This window comes from Protomyctophum bolini (assembly GCF_963924005.1).
Source record: "Protomyctophum bolini genome assembly, chromosome: 10".
Taxonomy (NCBI): domain Eukaryota; kingdom Metazoa; phylum Chordata; class Actinopteri; order Myctophiformes; family Myctophidae; genus Protomyctophum; species Protomyctophum bolini.
The window spans coordinates 40,808,968-40,828,157 of NC_137871.1; the positions used below are offsets into that span (position 1 = coordinate 40,808,968).

The 19,190-nt window shown below is 44.8% G+C and overlaps 2 protein-coding genes across 2 annotated transcripts in view; one reads left to right on the forward strand and one right to left on the reverse strand.

Annotated features, from left to right (window-relative positions):
• LOC308322526 (uncharacterized protein) lies at window positions 1–5,244 on the forward strand. The gene is made up of 2 exons (XM_080773829.1): window positions 1–1,154; window positions 3,727–5,244. Exons 1-2 carry the CDS (start codon window positions 118–120, stop codon window positions 3,962–3,964), a joined length of 1,275 nt encoding a protein of 424 aa, XP_080629955.1. The 5' UTR covers window positions 1–117; the 3' UTR covers window positions 3,965–5,244.
• The window catches only part of mapk9 (mitogen-activated protein kinase 9), a 25,614-nt gene continuing 11,348 nt past the window's right edge, over window positions 4,925–19,190 (reverse strand). The window contains exons 3-12 of the mRNA XM_080773830.1: window positions 17,748–17,877; window positions 15,662–15,720; window positions 14,934–15,072; window positions 14,675–14,840; window positions 12,822–12,893; window positions 11,415–11,597; window positions 10,456–10,580; window positions 9,289–9,352; window positions 8,381–8,452; window positions 4,925–7,688 (exon numbers count right to left, since the gene is read on the reverse strand). Coding sequence (XP_080629956.1) covers window positions 7,552–7,688; window positions 8,381–8,452; window positions 9,289–9,352; window positions 10,456–10,580; window positions 11,415–11,597; window positions 12,822–12,893; window positions 14,675–14,840; window positions 14,934–15,072; window positions 15,662–15,720; window positions 17,748–17,877 — 1,147 coding nt within the window. The 3' untranslated portion in view covers window positions 4,925–7,551. The remainder of the gene's footprint in view (window positions 7,689–8,380; window positions 8,453–9,288; window positions 9,353–10,455; window positions 10,581–11,414; window positions 11,598–12,821; window positions 12,894–14,674; window positions 14,841–14,933; window positions 15,073–15,661; window positions 15,721–17,747; window positions 17,878–19,190) is intronic.

Consider the following 19,190-nt stretch of genomic DNA (forward strand, 5'->3'; position numbering starts at 1 on the left):
AGTAAGGGGACTTCCACACACACCTTTTGGTCCCTGAGACGCATACGGCCACAAGCCTCCTGCAGCCTCAGAGGTTGGCCCCTAGAAAGGGGGGGTCGCTCACCCTGCTCGCGGACCATGGAGCTTCCCTGTCTGCCCGCCGAGACCCCCAGCACCGCCAGCAGCTCCGCGACATCCACGGACCCCCTGTACGACAACTACTGCCCACCTTTCGCTCCACGGGTGGTGGGCCACCCGCCGTGCCTCCTCGCTGCAACCGGACCCCTCCCTGCGACACCCTGCGACAACCCCGGGGCTGCTGCCGCCGCTGGCCGGGCCCCAACTGGGCCTGAGGGTCCCACCACCCTGCAGGGCGAGGGGCCCGGTGGGGGGAGAGGAGCAGGACCTGGCTTCTGGCCAGATCACAGCTACTGCAGCTGGGGAGGAGGCCTGGGAACCATGCAGGGCTGCTGGGATGCAGAGCTACGGGTAAACAGAAGGGCAGGGGGGCGGATAGATGGAGGACTACAGGGGAGAGAGAGGAGCGCCCCCAGCCCGTCGCCGCAAAGCGACGAGCACCAGAGCGCTCTGTCCGTCTATGATAACCTCCACGACGCTGGCGTCGTCACCCCAGACGACCTGGACGAGGAGGAGGAGGAGGAGGAGGAGGGCATCGCCATGGAAACATGCAGCTTCCAGGAGGACGGTACGCGGCGGCGTCATCCTGTCACGGGTCACATGACGATGACGACGGTGGAGGCCGAGGACGGGGCGGCCAGCGGAGGAGAGAGCAGCACGTGGTCGTCCTGTGAGATCCTCCTGGGAGGAGAGAGCGCTGACAGGACGCAGGAGGAAGTGGTCCCAGAGCAGAAGACCCCAGAGCCGGACAACATGGAGGTTCCTCCGAGTTCTAGGCTTTCTCACCACCTCCCGACGACATCAGCAGCAGCCGGTCCTCCTCCTCCTCACCCGAGCCAAGGAGCCGGGTTCCTCCAGGCTCAAGCGGGGCCCTTACCGCCGTCGGCCCCCCACCACCCAGAGGAGCCCCCCGTGCCCAGGGTCCCTCCTCCCGTGCCCTTGGCCGACCCCTTGTCCAGCGCCCTCCGCAGCATCCTCACCAGCCTCACGCAGCAGATCGGCAGGCAGAGGGAGGATTATGAGATACGAATATATAGGTAATAATGTTCATTTCGCATGCTGCATGCCCCTCCAGCCCAACCGCACGCACACACGCACGCACACACACACACACACACACACACGCACAGTAAACAACATCCTGTGGCCTGTCTTGGCAAGCTTGAGAGTTGTTATAATAACGAGTGTGGACGTGGTAACACAAACTGATTCACCTGAACCAATTCACATGACATTGCGAGAAGATCATAAGAGTAACTAAAATGAATTGGACAGCCAACTATAGTGCTGCACGATCCTTGCTCAAATGTAGGAATTGAGATTGTGTAGGTGTCTGAATCTAGATCTCAGAATTTTGATCTTGATCTTTTTTCGATTAATTGTGCAGCACTAAAACAGCATAAATGTAACTACAAGAGCAAAAGGGAGGCCAGGTGTGTTCTATTGATAGGTAACCTGAAGTTCTAGTTCCAGGTCCTGTGAGTGAGTCTTGGATTGATCTAGGTCAGTGTTTCCCAAACGCACGGTGACTGGGTCGGTACCCATGTTAAGGTCGCGACACATTTTTCTGTCAAGAAGATTTAGCATACCTACAAGCTCACAACAGTAAACCAATAGTTATAGGGTTAAAAGGATTGGCTATGTCCACTATATTTGGGTCCTTTTGAGCAACTAAAATGTTTTGGTCAAATCACTGATCATCCATCTAACCCAGCGTCTAGTTTCAGGTCTAGTTGATGAAGCTGTACAACCCTATTGATACTAGGAAAACCTCCAGTTTAGTGAGACTGTAGTTATGTGCCCTGAGATATTCTGTGTTGACCCCAAACATCCTGTTTAATTCTCTGCTCAGAGAGCCATGGGATTCTGTACAGTTTCCTGTCAGTGTTTTACATGCTTGTACAACTTGTCTTGTTATATAATATATCGTTACTGAAGAAACCTCATTACTCCATTTTTGAGGTTTTTGATTTTTGTGGCATAAATCAATGCTATTGAACACCCTTTATTATTGAACAAATGTGTTGTTTTGAAAATATTGAACCAATGGAAAGTTGTGAAAAGTGCTTTGGACAAAACCTCTTAACACCATTGGACTCTCAAAATGTCTGCTAAAGCAACTAACTCCACCACCTCTCCCCCTCTCATGGAAGTAATTGACAATATATAAAGTCACAACACCAACTTTGATGAGGCTGTATTGCTTTGTTTTCAAAATACAAGGTTTTCTTAAAAAATATTTTTTTTTCATTTCCTGAAAAATTAACCTTTTGGAGTTATGAGGTTTCCTCCCGACAGCAGAGATGTTGTAAATAGCAGTGGGACAATCTGGATCCCCATAGGTTCATATGATTTTGAATTTGGCTTATGATATCTTGCATTGCACTTGCAGTCAACAGATCCCTGTATCTGTTGACTGTCCGTTATGGGGCGTGTCCTATTCATGTATTTAAAACGCATCGTGAAACTGTTTACAAAGTTCGTCTTACACTGCAGGTTAAAGGACCACTACACCACTTTTCAACCTATATATCTTCATATAATTGGTCCTTGGTTTATTTTTTAACGATGATATCACTGGTGGACGGTTTCTCTATACTGCCCACAGGGCCAGGCAGCCCTCCTATATGAGACACAGACTGAGTAGAAAAACATTGTGGTATTTTATCATGAACATTTAGTGAGGACCAATTAAATGAAGATAGGTTGAAAAGTGGTCCTTGGTGGGTTTAGGGTAAGTGGTTTTCTTGGTAAGAAACGAGCACGGTCCGAGAGGCGCTGACCTATAGAAACAGTTCCTCTGAGCAGCGTTGGAAATGGAGCTAAATAAAGGTGCAATGCCGCTGACCTCGACGAACACATACCACACTTATTACTGATATAGATAGAGCAAGTCTCCTTCAAAGGTCACGCACTGCTCTGGACCAGGTTGGTATAGTACAGTGTGTGTGTGTGTGTGTGTGTGTGTGTGTGTGCGTGCATGCATGTGCCGTGCGTGTGTGCATGTGTGTGTGCATCGGTGTGAAAAGCCTAGTCTGGTTGCTGAATGCGTTTATTCAAAATGTTAAGTCAGTCAACAAATTTCCCATGCAGACACTTATTTATACCTCACAGAGTATCTGCAGTGCACACATGCTCCACTTGGTGGCTTTCACACTGCGCTGTACACAATCTGGCAGATCAGACTCCTTCCTCGCCAAGGACTCTGCCTAGATTCTTATCCAAGCCTCTCAGTCACCTCCAAGCAGACCAACGAGGACTCCCTCCTCGTTGGTCTGCTGGGCTGGCATGCTCACCCAAAACCCTATGACTATATCTATGACCCAAAATGTAAACTCCCCAAATGACCTACAGTATGTACAATGCAACCAAGGGCATAGCACTCCCTTACCTTACCCAAATTAGCCAATTGATCACACCTGATCACCCCTAGATCTCCATATATGGAGCCGGCCTGTGCTGACATCACAATGTTGTTGTGGCATCTGCATAGACTCCATATTGGGCATATATGCCTGACAAAGAACACAATAATATGCGGTACATGTTAAAACTAACATAGAAAGTATACCTTCTAGCTTGCTCACCAGTCTCTCCTGTGTCCTGAAGCCTGGAGCAGAGGAACGAGGAGCTGCTGATGGAGGTGGTGGGCCTGCGGGCCAACCTGGCCCAGCAGAAGCGCTGGTACCAGGCCGTCCAGGCCCGGATCGAGGAGTCCGAGGAGGCCCGGGCCACGGCGGAGCTGCACAACGCCGCGCTGCAGAGGGAGCTGGAGCAGGTCTTTGACACGTTCGGAGAACTCAACAGCGAAGCCATGAAGACCGAGTCCATCGTCAGGAGCTTCTGAGTTAACCCGACTCTGCCAGATGGGGGCGGTATTGAGTAACCATGTTCCGCTGTGAAACAAATGTGTGTAGCAAAGCTTCTTGGATCTGGCAGCGTCAGGTTACTTCTGAGTGTGTGTGTGTGTGTGGACATTAGGGGTGTAACGATATAGTAACTTTTTAAAAAATCGATTTTAATTTCAAGAATCTAAGTGTATCGAAATGTTAACGGCAAACATACTGTATGGTGTCGTTTGACTTTGTGTCGTATCGTTTTGCAATGCAAATGATCTGTGTCAAATCGTTTTGCAATGCAAATAAACCGTGTCAAATCGTTTTGCAATGCAAATAATCAATTGTATCAATACTAAGTACTTGTATTTAGCAATTTTAAGAACGAAAAAAAAGAAAAAGAGGGATTTAATTACTTTTCCATTCAATATTGCTATACTTAGTCTATCGATACATGTGTGTATTCTCTGTGCTCATGTCAAGGTATGGCTTTGTCCATAATGTGTTCAAATATAATGTCTATGTATTTGCCAGAGAATCACTGCATTTAAGTTTATTTATATCCATATTCATACATTTTCCTCACAGATTTATTTTCATTGCTAAATAGTTACTGTATCGATTCTAAATCATTGAATCTTGTCGCCATAATGAACCGATATCATACCATCAACCATGTATCGCGATACGTATCGTATCGCTGTTAAACTGTATCGTTGCGCCCCCTAGTGAACACGGTATGAAGTGCAAAGATAATAGAACGTTCAACGGTCTAATTAGGGCTAGAGATGATTTGGACATTGGAATTAAAGAGCTATTTGCTGGCATTTTGTGTAGGCCTGTTTTCAACATAATAACTAACTTCTTTTCCATTTGTAAATTGCCCAATCTGTGTCCACTTAACGATGCTTTATACAACTTATGTGAAATCTATATGAACCAGTATTAATACATGCAAATAAAACTAATCCTTGGAGATGTCCACTTTATTTCTTGAGGAAGGGCAATAAATGAAGACCTTAATGTCGTTACGGTCATTGCAATCGGATGGGACACATTTTTAAAAATGACATAACAAACGGGAAACAATTAAACCGAACAAAACAGAGATGTACGGCGTATACAGACAATGAAGCCCTGAGCACACCAACGCTCAGTCCTTATTCTGACAGGGTTTCAGGAGGCCAGCGATGGTGGCCTGCCTCTCTGGTCATTTAAGGCATGATTGGATGAATAAGGTTGCCATGGTTTTGTTAAAAAAAAGAAGCAAAACATTAAAAAAAGAGTACAACACGGTGCTTAAAGTCCTCATTTTGACTCCATAGTGTCGTTTTTTTTATGTCCATCACACTATGCAATACATCTGCCCAGAGGCAGAAGATCCACTTCTTCATCACGGGCCCACACTCTGCTGCATCATGGGGCCCACACTCTGCTGCATCAGGGGCCCACACTCTGCTGCATCAGGGGCCCACACTCTGCTGCATCAGGGGCCCACACTCTGCTGCATTACAATCAGGGCAACTGCTGCCGTCTTTAGAACAAACAATTCAAGGAGAAAATGAGGGAGAAAGAGCTGCACTTTGATAAACCATCACAAACACACACACAGACGCGCACACACACACACACACACACACACACACACACACGTCACGCACGCACACACACACACACACACACACACACAAGAAAACAAAACAAATAGGCTTTCAGAACCGAGAACACAGTACTGAAGTTGAAGGAAAATAATTGACCTGAACGGAGGTTCACTTTACAACAAGAACGGCCCTAAAAAGGTGTCAGAAAGATCATTTTATGCCACCATGCAAGTTAAAAGTCATTACTTATTATGTTTTACTGCCTGTAGATGTGATTGGAGTCTTAATCTCGTTGTTCCAGCACGTCTAATGGAATGGTTTCAGAGTAATAGCAGCCCATAATGCATGTCAATGAAATATACGTTGAACCTTGATTTTCATGGGCTTCAATCAAACATCATTAATTAAATCGTGTGCAACACTTTGCAAAAAATAAAATAAAATAAAAACAAAAGAATAAATACAATTACATGGATCCATTTCCTCCCCCACAATGTACAGGAGTATGACGTTAATACACATTGATAGTACCGTATATGTCTGTCACATGGGGGTGATTGCGTGATATCGTGATTCTACGGGGAACACTGGATTTCCAAAGAAAAACACATGTACTGTGATTTTTTCTTTTTCGCGATTAAAGGGGTTCTACTTCTTACACTATGGGCATCTGACCCACATCATGCCTGTAGTTTACATACAGTAAATTATTACAGGGAAATAAAAATGGTAACACTGCCAAAACCACGGCTTCTATAGCTGTCGGGAGTAAAAGCTCAAAGACACTCGAAAGCCATTCATTAAAAAAAAAACACTGTCTGGGAAAAGCACAACTCAGCCTCACAATACAGCTAGCTTAAAAAGAAAATTATCATAAATTGGATTAGTGATGAGGAGTGCTGCATTGTTGATTTTGACAACACATTTTGACATAGTCAAAACTTTGAGTAAAATTTAATTTATTCTTAATCATATTTTTTGTCATCTGAAATGTTTTAGTCTTAGTCTAGTTTTAGTTGACTAAATATCATAGGATTTTGGTCGACTACAATTTCAGTTGATTCAGTCGTCTAAAATATATTTTGGCGGGCCTCGGTGGCGTCACTAATGCCTGATTCTACACTTGGTTGTATGCTGAAAATAGCCGATCTACAACCTCTGAAAATAGCAGATTTACAAGCTCACAACGTGTCGTACTGCGACGTGTTGTGAGCTTGTAGATGTGCTATTTTCAGAGCACAACACCCGAGTGCAACCATAAACATTAAATGACTCGTCTTTTGACTTACAGTTCTACTGGATCTCTTCCCCACTAGTCCCTCCCTAACATTTTAGTCTAGTTATCGTTTGTTGACGAAATTGGCAGATACATTTAGTCTCAGTTTTAGTCATCATAAGCTTACGATTTAAGCTTGGTTTTTATTTAGTTTTCGTCAGTGAAAATAAGGGGTCAGCCAACGAGGTCGGTCAAAGTGTAAAGTGTATTTGTTCGGGTTTGCTGTAACATGCAAGAAAGCCAGAATTAATCAAACGCGCGTGTAGAGTCCTACTCCTGATAATTTGAGTAAGTAAAATGGATGAATACTGTGCATTTCAGTATACTTGAACAAGTTTGAAAATCTCCACGGAGGTGATAATAAGAGCAATAAACCGATATTAAACCTTAGACATAACAGTCAGTGACACGTGCTCGGTACATAACAAGAGGACCACGCGCAAACAAACAAAATAGAAAAATAGACCTATCTGTTGACGTTGGCAGGGGAAGACGCACAACACTAATGACCCTAATGACGGAGAGAGGAGGAGAGAGAGAGAGAAATAAAAGATGGCCATCTGCTGTTGAATGGAAAATGAAGGAAGAGAAACGAGCCTAATTTATACTACTACTACTTTATCGTATAAATGAAGCGACAGTGGGACGGACAGACAGACAGACAGTGGGACAGACAGACAGACAGACAGTGGGACAGACAGACAGACAGACAGACAGACGTTCATTGGCTCTCGTCCAGGGCCCCGGTCAGCGTGTCGATGCTGCTGCTGTCCGTATCGGAGGCCAGCGTCTGCTCCGTGGACATGGACGAGATGTCATTGGCCGAGGACGACTGGGAGGCGGAGCCAGACACAGCATCTGTCAATCAAACAATCACAATCAGACTGGGAGGCCGAGCCAGACACCGCATCTGTCAATCAAACAACCACAATCAGACTGGGAGGCCGAGCCAGACACCCTGCATCCGTCAATCAAATTCAAACTGGGATCCTGAACCTTCACAAAATATGAAATAATTATGAAAACTTTAGTTACTTTGTAGATTTGGATTATTATTAAAAAACATACATTAACCACTTCAGTCCTATATACATTTTGGCCGATCTACAAGCTCTCAATGCGTCACGATGCGACACATTGTGCAGAATTTCATAGGTTTTCAAATGTATAAAAACAATTTGAAAACCTCACAATGTCTTAAAAGTAAGGGCCGATTCATACTCCTATTTTAGAGCCGAATAAAAGACGTCATTTGAGGTTCGGGGGGGCGGGTACCGTCCTAAAGTCGGCTCTTCGGTGCTACTGAAAATCTCTGACGAGACGAAATCATTTCGGCACTACAGCGCCGAAACAGCGGTAAAATAGGAGTCTGAATCGGCCCTCAAAGTGTTGCTTTTACTTTTGTTACTTTAGGTACACTTTGTTGACAATACTTGTGTACTTTTACCCAAGTACATTTGTAATTCTGGACTTTTACTTGTAACAAAGTATGTCTACATTGCAGTACTGATACTTTTATTTAAGTAAAAAGAAAAATGTGAGTACTACACCTGAACAGTCCTCTTTCATCACTCCATTCTTGCTCCTCTCCTCCCAGTCAATCAACTCTTCATAAATGAGTTCTGTGGAGTCAAAGCGTACATCAGTGCAACGGTCTCTAATTATGACAGTGTCTACTGTCTAGTATTGCTGTCTCAATGTCCAATAACCTTTCTCTTGTTGTCCAATAAATTTAAATATATCCATATATAGACATTGCCCGGCCTCATCATCTGTAAAACTTAAAGATTTAGGAAATCCTCTATAGAGGGTATGCACATCATCATAACCGAAACGCCTACGGAGTGGTAAAAACAAACTACTCTCTGAGTCTTTAAAAGACCTTAAACTGAGTCATTTGCTCACTTTTCCACTCACTTATTGCATGTGCATACCCTCTATAGAGCGTTGCAGTCCCGCCCCGTTTCAGAACGACGAGTGGCCCAGGAAATGATTCTCCATTAATTTTCTCCATAGGCTTTTCAAAAAGTATTTATATAAAGACGGTTACGCCGTGGACAAAGCCAACTCGAGTCGTGACAACTCATGACAACAAACACAATATTTTGGACCAAACAAATAATTACAAAGAAGAAAAACAACAAAAAAAAAGTGTTGTAACCTGCCGTTTTTTTCTTCTTTCTAATTATTTGTTCGGCCCAAAAAAAACAAGAGTTGACTTTGTCCGTGGCGTAAACGTCTCCGTCCGTAACTTTTTGAAATGTCTATGAGGAAAATGAACGGAGAATCATTTCCTGGGCCCTGGTAGCGGGCGGGACTGCGACGCTAGTCTATAGCCATTATAGCTACAAGACTTTCTTTCATACTGTATGTTGTGTGAACATACTGCACAGTATAGTGCAAACTCAAATTATTTCTCTGCATTCCATTCCTCCAGCAGAGGGCGCTGTGTGCCTACCTTTCCATTGCTCAATGCTGTGCTCCCTCTCCTCCAGCTGTTTATCTGAGATCTGGGGAGGAGGCTGGGAGATAAACACAAGGTCATTATGAAGAACTCGTGGAGACATTCGCCACCATAGATATCAAAAGAAATAGATGCTTCATTGGAGCGACGGGTCTCCATTGAAGGCAGGGAGGAAGTGGTGCTGAAGGAAATTGGCTGAAGGCATGCTGCATTGCATTGTAGTCTTTTGTATCGTTTGTCTTTTGCATTGTAGTCTTTTGTATCGTTTGTCTTTTGCATTGTAGTCTTTTGCATTGTAGTCTTTTGCATTGTAGTCTTTTGTATCGTTTGTCTTTTGCATTGTAGTCTTTTGCATTGTAGTCTTTTGTATCGTTTGTCTTTTGCATTGTAGTCTTTTGTATCGTTTGTCTTTTGCATTGTAGTCTTTTGCAATGTAGTCTTTTTCATTCTAGTCTTTTGCATTGTAGTCTTTTGTATCGTTTGTCTTTTGCATTGTTCTGAATTAACTTTTAATCTGCTTAATCAATGACCTCTTCCATACAGGAAAGGATTAATTCAAAATAAGCCAGCTGGCTTCTTCCTTTCCTTGCATTGTATTTTTGCTCTTTGATATGTATTGTCTATTTTCGTATACTATGTGCTAAATAAATAAACCTAAACCTAAACCTCGCTGCCCAAGTGGTGACATCACTCATGCGACTCCTTGGGCTCTCGCTGCCACTCAAGTGACTACTGGCCAATCACAGCGCGTCTTTTCCTTTTCCGGTGACTTCTGTTACGCAAAGCTTCGCAAAGGAATCTTGGGGAAATTGTGCCTTAAAACACATTTTGGGCGGGAAACCCTTTTGGTGTTTTAAACATTATGTTATAATTTAGCTATTGAAAAATAGCAGATCTATAAGCTCATAGCGCGCCACCGAGTGGCACGCTACGAGCTCGTAGGTCTGCTATTTTTGAAAAATCGTAAAAATGTGGCACAAATCTTTGAATATATATTCTTTCAAAGTGAATGTTTTTAACTCAGGTCTAAATGGGTTAAAATTTGCCATGCGCCCCCAGAGCCAGAAGAGACGTCTGTCTACCATTTTATGTCTATGTTGGCCACCATCTGTGCACCCCCCCGAACTGTCTGAACTGTCTGAAATGGCACGGCCCACTTACCGCGTCCGCCTCCCCGGGGTCGTACCACACGTGGATGTAGGGGTGGTTGAGGGCCTCCTCCACGGAGATGCGGCTCTCCGGGTCGATCACCAGCATCTTGGACAGCAGGTCTCGTGCTTGGCCCGCTGGGATCATGGCAAACAAAGGGTTAACAGATGAGGTGTGTTTGTATAGCACAATATAGGGACGTCACGATTACACATTTAAGTTGATTCATAAGTTGACAATTGATTGAAGCTGCTATAAGCAATAATATGTCAAAAATGTTAATGTATTAAATTAAACTTTTGGTGACACATCTAGGGGCCGCAATCTGCATTCAAAGATTGTCCTGACCTAGAAGCTTGTTATTGGTTGATTTTCCTGTCTGCTTCCGGATTGGTTAGTCATTGCGACCGGGTTTTTTTTGACCAATGACAAAGCTTCTAGGATCGATTCTAGGATCTAGATTGCGGCCCCTAGATGTGTCACAGAGACTAAATGTTCTACCCATTGTTGGCTGTCTGAATACCAACAAAAAAGTCATTAAAATGTTGACATATTGCTTATAGCAGCTTTAATTGTCACAGGAATAATTGCGATTATTAGCAATTTAATCGTTTTTTGGCATTGGAAATCGGAACGTTATGAATAGAAATGACATTTCTGTTTGCCTTTTAGTCTTCGCTATGACAAATAACTGAAATATACCAATAAGTTACTGGCATTACTGGCCTGTATGCCTACAACATAATACTTCATCAGAGCTGGAAATAATAAAGCTTTTGTCCTTTGACAGAGATGTACAAATGATGTTCATGTATGCATTTTTGTCCTTTGACAAAACACTTGTGGTCCACGGACCACTGGTTGAAAACCACTGTTATAAACCACTACGACATATATCGACAGTATATCATCATAATGAATGAAAGCTTCCATAATACCGTTATTATTATTATTATTGAGTTTATATTTACTCTTGATCCTGTCGTGTTCCGAGTCGGAGGGGAAGGCCCAGTCGGGGAAGAGCTCAGCGAAGTTGACCCCGGGATACTGTGGCTTGTTCATCACGTAGTTCCTCACCGTCTCCATCAGGCGGTTCATAAACTCCAGATTAGGCGTTCCCAACACCTCGATGACTTTATTCCACTGGTCGATGTCTGGACGCACGCTTGTTGTCAAGGCCCAACAACACACACAAAGGCATTAAGTAATACAAAAAAGGTGTGACCTAATCTACCCACACCATAGTTTTATTGGGGTTACGTTTAGGAATAAGGTTAGGCTTAAAGGTATATTCAGTGTTTTCATTTAATGTTTTGGTGTGATTTAATCCTCCCTACTATAGAGTGTGCTGACCATATAAGGAGTTCCTCCCTGTCCCCAGTTAACCCCTGGGCTTAGTCCAGACTTAATGACATGCATGTTGTCTTTCTACTGAACACACGGATGCAAACGTTTCCAGTAGTCAAACATGTACATCTTTAAAAATCTGCCATTTTTCTATTGTAATAATAAGCTAACCTGCTATGACGAACAAGACGTTTGCATGCCCGAATGGTGTTTTGTACCATAAAAAAGAAAAGAAAACAGAAATACAGTTAGAAACCTTGTGTTACAGAAACAAACAGCTGCGGTGCCAGTAGCCCGCTCTCAAAATAAAGCTCTTTCTAAACGGTGAGCCAGGTGCCGACGGACAGAGCGAGGTGAAAATAACCAATATAAATGCAAATGACTCGAGTCACTCCAATCGGATACAATCCCCTCTATCAATCAAATGACTCGAGTCACTCCAATCGGATACAATCCCCTCTATCAATCAAGGTGCTAAATGGATACGGTGATTGATTCAGCCATTCACAGAGGCCCTCGATGCCTCATGTTCAAATCTGGGATCATAGAAAGGTATTCAATAGATACGACACTGATGGAGCTGTACAGTAAGACTGCTGAGCAGTGATGGAAAGTAACCACGTACCTGTACTCACGTACTGTACTTATAAGTACCATTTTGAGATATTTTACTTTACTTGAGTATTTCCAATTTCAAATACCTTTTTACTTCTACTCCAGTACGTCTCGGAGGCAGATATAGTACCTTTACTCCACTACAGTAGCTTGAACCGTTTTGTTACTATAGTTACTTTGTTAGCCACTTAATTATGGCCATTTGAAAATGCAAGCTCACAATGTGTCGCGTGTAGATCTTCTATTTTCAAAAGATATGTTTATTCATACTCAACCACCCTACAAAAGGGGTTACAGTCTTGAAGAAAGGGGTTCCCGTCCCAAATGGGTTAAGTACATTTTAAGTACATTTTGAAATACCAATCACTTTTGTAATTTACAGTAAGTAAACAGACAGACACTCAGTGCAAGGATACGATCCGTTCCCTGGAATATGACGGCACCCTTCACCATCTCTCCCATGATGCACCCCACCGACCAGATGTCCACTGAGAACAGAGAGCGCACGCACACACACACACACACACACACACACACACACACACACACACACACACACACACACACACACACACACACACACACACACACACACACACACACACACACACACACACACACACACAACAAAAAGTCTTCAGAGGAATCAAACATGATCTGTGAGACATGAGGATGGACACAATGATGGGAACACCTCATGCTTTTACAGTGAATGACAATAAGACAAACCTGGTAATAGTGGATGTGTACCTCCATGTGTACCTCCACAGGTGTATTTAGTTTTCTCTCACTGATAAGACGCTGCTTATCAGTGTGTGACTGTGTGTGTATGTGTGTGTGTGTGTGTGTGTGTGTGTGTGTGTGTGTGTGCTACGGTAAAATGCAAGTGTGAATGTCAGTGTTTGCTAAACTACTAGTACCCGCTTCCCTCTATCTCAGTTTCATTGATTAAAACAAGTCATCGCTTTTGCACGGAGGTCCCCAAAACAGTAAACACTTCCCCAAACACTTTAGCTGTAGGCAGTCACACAGCGTGACAGGAAGGTAGCTTTGACAGCTGTTACGGTGGTGTTTGTTGTTGTTATATCATATAAGTGTCCTGTTCTACGCTGCAGTCTGCTGGGGAGGCACGTGTGATGTACATGGATGCCGAGCGGCTGAACAAACTGCTGGAGAAGGCTGGCTCAGTACTGGGGGAGAGGCCGGACTCACTGGAGTCTGTTGTGGAGAGAGAGATGCACACAAAATAAGATGTGTGCCATAATGGACAATGTGAGTCATCCTCTCCACAAAACCTTGGCAGAGCAGAAAAGTGGTCGCAAGAACCTGTTTCGTTCTGTGACATCAGGCTCTTTAACTCGCTAGCTTTTAGTTTTTAGTTATTTATGGGTACGTGCAAAATATCTAGTGACACCTTTTAAATTGTTTTGTATGCTTGTTCATAATAGATTTTTAATATATTTGTCTTTCTTTTTAACCCGTGCCCCCCCCCCCCTTTTTGTTCTGAATTTTTAACCTTATTGTATGCCTGTATGGACCATCTGAATTTCCCCTTAGGGATCAATAAAAAATCTATCTATCTATCTATCTATCTATCCATCCATCCATCTATCTACCTACCTACTGGGACACTGCCAGAACTCGGCCAGTGCCCACGGAGGCGTGGATCGCTGTCCTCTCATACTGAGTCACCTACAACTCATTATTTTTGTTATGCCACGATAAGGACATTTTGTCTGTGAAGACGCCAAGACGGCCGATATGGCACATTGTTGTTTTTTTTATGTTTCTTTTGTGGCTTTCGCCTTTACTTTATATTTTTTATGGAGGGACAGACAGTAGGCTCACAGGAAATGGGGAGAGAGATGGGGGAAAGTAAAGGCCGTCAGGTTCGGGAGTCGAACCCGCAGCACACTGCCAGACTGGATTACCAGCCAAGGTGCCTGGACCATTGAGCCATGGCCCAGGCCAGATATGGCACATTGTTGGCTTTAGAAAAAACAGGACAGGATTTTAGATGCCAACGATTTATCAGGGCCAATGTTTTTTTTACTCTCAAAATATGACCCCCCAGTCAAAAAACACTTTGTTTGAAATATCCTACCCTAGGGGACAGGAGGAGAACATGCCAACTCCACACAGAAAGATCCCTTTTTATTTGCCAACCCCACCTATAGGGTATGGGCACTGATGACACGGAGGAGAGAACACGCCCCCCCACAGCGCTCCCAGCGGGAATCAAACCTTCTAGCGGGATCGTCGTCCTTACCGTTCTCCTTGTACTTCATGCCCAGAATGACCTCCGGCGCGCGGTAGTATCTGGTCACCACGTAGGGCGTCATCATGAAGTTGGTGCAAGCCGTCCGGGCCAGGCCGAAGTCCAGGATCTTTAACGTGCAGTCCGACTTCACCACGATGTTACTGGGCTTCAGGTCCTGGAAGGGCGAGAAGATGACTTTACATCTTGCTAGTTTAGATGAAGTCAACATTTGTGAGTTAGTGAGAGTGTTAGACCCCGTCTCTCTCACCCTGTGGATGATGCCGGCAGAGTGCAGGTGTCTGATCCCACAGAGGATCTGATAGAGCAGGTAGGACATCCTCTCATGGTCCAGGTCCATGTGGATCACCTGGCACAGACTGGCGTCCATCAGCTCCATCACCAGATATCTGGAGGAGAGGTAGACAACCACAGTTACATCATGCACAGACTGGCGTCCATCAGCTCCATCACCAGATATCTGGAGGAGGGGTAGACAACCACAGTTACATCATGCACAGACTGGCGTCCATCAGTTCCATCACCAGATATCTGGAGGAGGGGTAGACAACCACAGTTACATCATGCAGAAACATACATGGTGAAGTGAGGGGCCCGAGACCGGATTTTGGGAGCCATGTATGTTTTTGTTCTCATGTCCATGAAAGATTTAATACATGTATTTACAAGATGTATTTATATCAGTCTTAACCGGCCGCGTAAGTCCCCTAACCTCATATCAGTCTTAACCGGCCGCGTAAGTCCCCTAACCTCATATCAGTCTTAACCGGCCGCGCAAGTCCCCTAACCTCATATATCAGTCTTAACCGGCCACGTAAGTCCCCTAACCCCATAGCAGTCTTAACCGGCCACGTTCAGTTGGTTTCTTCACTTCCGTGTGTCCTAATCGCAGCCAGTAGGCTCAGGCGAGCCTGATGGGGAGTCAGGGACACATTACTGCTACTCACAGGGAGTCAGGGACACATTACTGCTACTCACAGGTCTTGGAACTCTTCCAGAGACTTCTGGGGCGTGAAGACATTGATGAGACGGATTATCTGGGGGGGGGGGAGAGAGACAGACCATTAGTCCACCACGGAGAGGAGAGACAGCAGACTGTGGGGTGAAACAGACCATTAGTCCAGGACGGAGAGGCAGCAGACTGGGGGGTGAAACAGACCATTAGTCCACCACGGAGAGGCAGCAGACTGTGGGGTGAAACAGACCATTAGTCCACGACGGAGAGGCAGCAGACTGTGGGGGTGAAACAGACCATTAGTCCACCACGGAGAGGCAGCAGACTGTGGGGTGAAACAGACCATTAGTCCACCACGGAGAGGCAGCAGACTGTGGGCTGAAACAGACCATTAGTCCACCACGGAGAGGCAGCAGACTGGGGGGTGAAACAGACCATTAGTCCACCACGGAGAGGCAGCAGACTGTGGGGGTGAAACAGACCATTAGTCCACCACGGAGAGGCAGCAGACTGTGGGGTGAAACAGACCATTAGTCCACCACGGAGAGGCAGCAGACTGTGGGGTGAAACAGACCATTAGTCCACCACGGAGAGGCAGCAGACTGTGGGCTGAAACAGACCATTAGTCCACCACGGAGAGGCAGCAGACTGTGGGGTGAAACAGACCATTAGTCCACCATGGAGAGGCAGCAGACTGGGGGGTGAAAGCGAAGTGGCCTGCAGGGTTCTGGAAATTATATTTGAAATGCGGCAAGCTGAAACTCTCTCTTTCCTCAAATCAGCCCCATCCATTTGTCTATTTTTTTTAACCCATTTTGGCCTGACCTCGAAAAAGGAATCTTCTAAATCCTTCTGAAATAAATATTTTCACGGTTTTTCAAAAATAGCAGACCTACAAGCTCGTAGCGCGCCACTCGGTGGAGCGCTATGAGCTTGTAGATCTGCTATTTTTCAATAGCAATAACATAATGTATGTAACCATCAAAATGGGTTAATAAACCTTTGTTTTCACGACTAAAAAGACCATGTAAGTTGGCCAGGATATTGAGATCATTCTTTTATGATTGTTACTGTATGTCATTGTTGCCTATACATTGTCTTCAGAATCAGCTTGTGTAAGGTTTGTTTTTGACGTATGGTTGACCGTTCACTGTCAAATGTCTGTCTAAGTAATTGAGATGAGACACATAATATCTGCTTTCTTATCTTGAAGGTCTGTATTCATTGTTTCCAGGTGTACGTAAATTATCCTATTTGTTACGATACTTTTAACCTCTGTACGGTGTAGGATCAATAATTCCAAAAAAAGGCCCCAAAATTTCGCCATAATATCCCAAAAAAGTGTGAATTTACTAAATAACCTGGCTGCTGATTTGGGATTCAAAATAAGTCAGGAAATCAGTCAATCTGACCCTAGATCTGCACTTAATTAAAAACACCGGTCTTTCCAGTCCAGTTCCAGGCTTTTATTTGTGTAAGCTCCAGGAAGTTGCCTGCTTCCACACAGCATACTGTATGTACAGTATGTGATGCGTTCTTGTCTCGTAGGAGTCTCAAACATGGTTTTCTCTATAACACTAAATAATCATTATTTTCGGTGAAATGAGATATTTTGTAATCTCTGGATCCCCTTGCAAACGAGATGATTCATCTCAAGGGGGCGCTATTCCCAATAAATCATTTCCATATATATTTAAATGTGAGATTTCTCTCTTTTTTTGGAGCTGTGATAGTTAGTTGTCTTTCAAATATGACAAGTTTTAAGCCTCCGCTACGATAATTCGACGTTTCCCATCTGGCAACACCGTCTGTATTAGACATTATTCACATTAACCCATTCTGAACGGGAACCCATGTTGGTGTTAGCATCATGTTATGCTTTAGCTATTGAAAAATAGCAGATCTACAAGCTCATAGCGCGCCACCGAGTGGCGCGCTACGAGCTTGTAGGTCTGCTATTTTTGAAAAATCGAAGAACGACTGACATTTTTTTAGAATCTGATCTCAGGTCAGAATGGGTTAATTAGACCAGTGTGTGTCCCAGTGGAAACCTCGTATGAATCTGATCTCAGGTCAGAATGGGTTAAACAAGCAGAAAAGGCTCCTTACGTTTTTGTGGTTGACACATTTGAGCAGCACCAGCTCCCTGTAGGCCCGCTTAGCGTGCGTCTGGTTCTGAAACGGCCGACACAGCTTTTTCACCGCCACCGGTATACCTAGAACGGAATCTAGAGCGGAACTGGAGGGGAGAGGCACGGGGACACAGACAGACAGACAGACAGACAGGAGAGGCACAGGGACACAGACAGACAGAGAGACAGACAGACAGACAGACAGACAGACAGACAGACAGACAGACAGACAGACAGACAGACAGACAGACAGACAGACAGACAGACAGACAGACCGAGAGGGGAGAGGCACGGGGACACAGACAGACAGACAGACAGACAGACAGAGGGGAGAGGCACGGGGACACAGACAGACAGACAGAAAGACAGAGAGGGGAGAGGCATGGGGAGACAGACAGACAGACAGACAGACAGACAGACAGACAGACAGACAGACAGACAGACAGACAGACAGACAGACAGACAGACAGACAGAGAGAGGGGAGAGGCACGGGGACACACACAGACAGACAGACAGAGAGGGGAGAGGCACAGGGACACAGACAGAGAGACAGACAGACAGAGGGGAGAGGCACGGGGACACAGACAGAGAGACAGACAGACAGAGGGGAGAGGGGAGAGGCATGGGAACACAGACAGACAGACAGACAGACAGACAGACAGAGAGGAGGGGGGAAGAGGAAACCGGGCGGAATGATAAGATAATGGAGGAAAATAGATCCACATCCTATAGCTATAGCTCTGGTTTATGCGTTTTATCTTTTAATAAAAGGAGGGTCTCTCTTCATGTATAGAAGGAGAAGCTGAGCGAGGGTTGCATGTTATAACGCTGGGCTATAGGATGAATTCCTAGTGTTTATGTGTCGCCCCTGGAGGTGTTGCAATAACATACTGTACCCTGCATGCGGTGATGTCATCAGATGCACTGCAGCATGCACTCATCAAACCCCATAAAAACCTACAGTCACTAAGATTCACAAGTAGTACGATGGTTTTAGCCACTCGGATAGCATTTGGATGCAGGGGGGGATTTTGGGAAGAAACTTCCTACAATTAAATCAGTGTGGATTGTGGAACAACGTGATTGACAGAAAAGTACCTGGCTGGGCCAACAGGTCAAAGACTCATAGTCTGTCTGGTAAAATTTCGGAATAAATGCCTATTTTGTCAGAAAATGTAATGCGCCTTGGCATTGACCTTGAAGTCAGTGACAACAGAAGCACTGAATTGCTCTCCTCAAACATATACTGTAGTATATATCCTTTTTTCAACAACTTTTCCAGAATATTTAACCCAGTTTCCAGACCTTCCAGGCCTTGGTCTGCCCTGGGGTCTCCTCCCAGTGCGACATGCCTCGAGGACCTCCCTGGGGAGATGCCCGAGAGGCATCCTTACATCCTAACCAGATCCCCAAACCAGC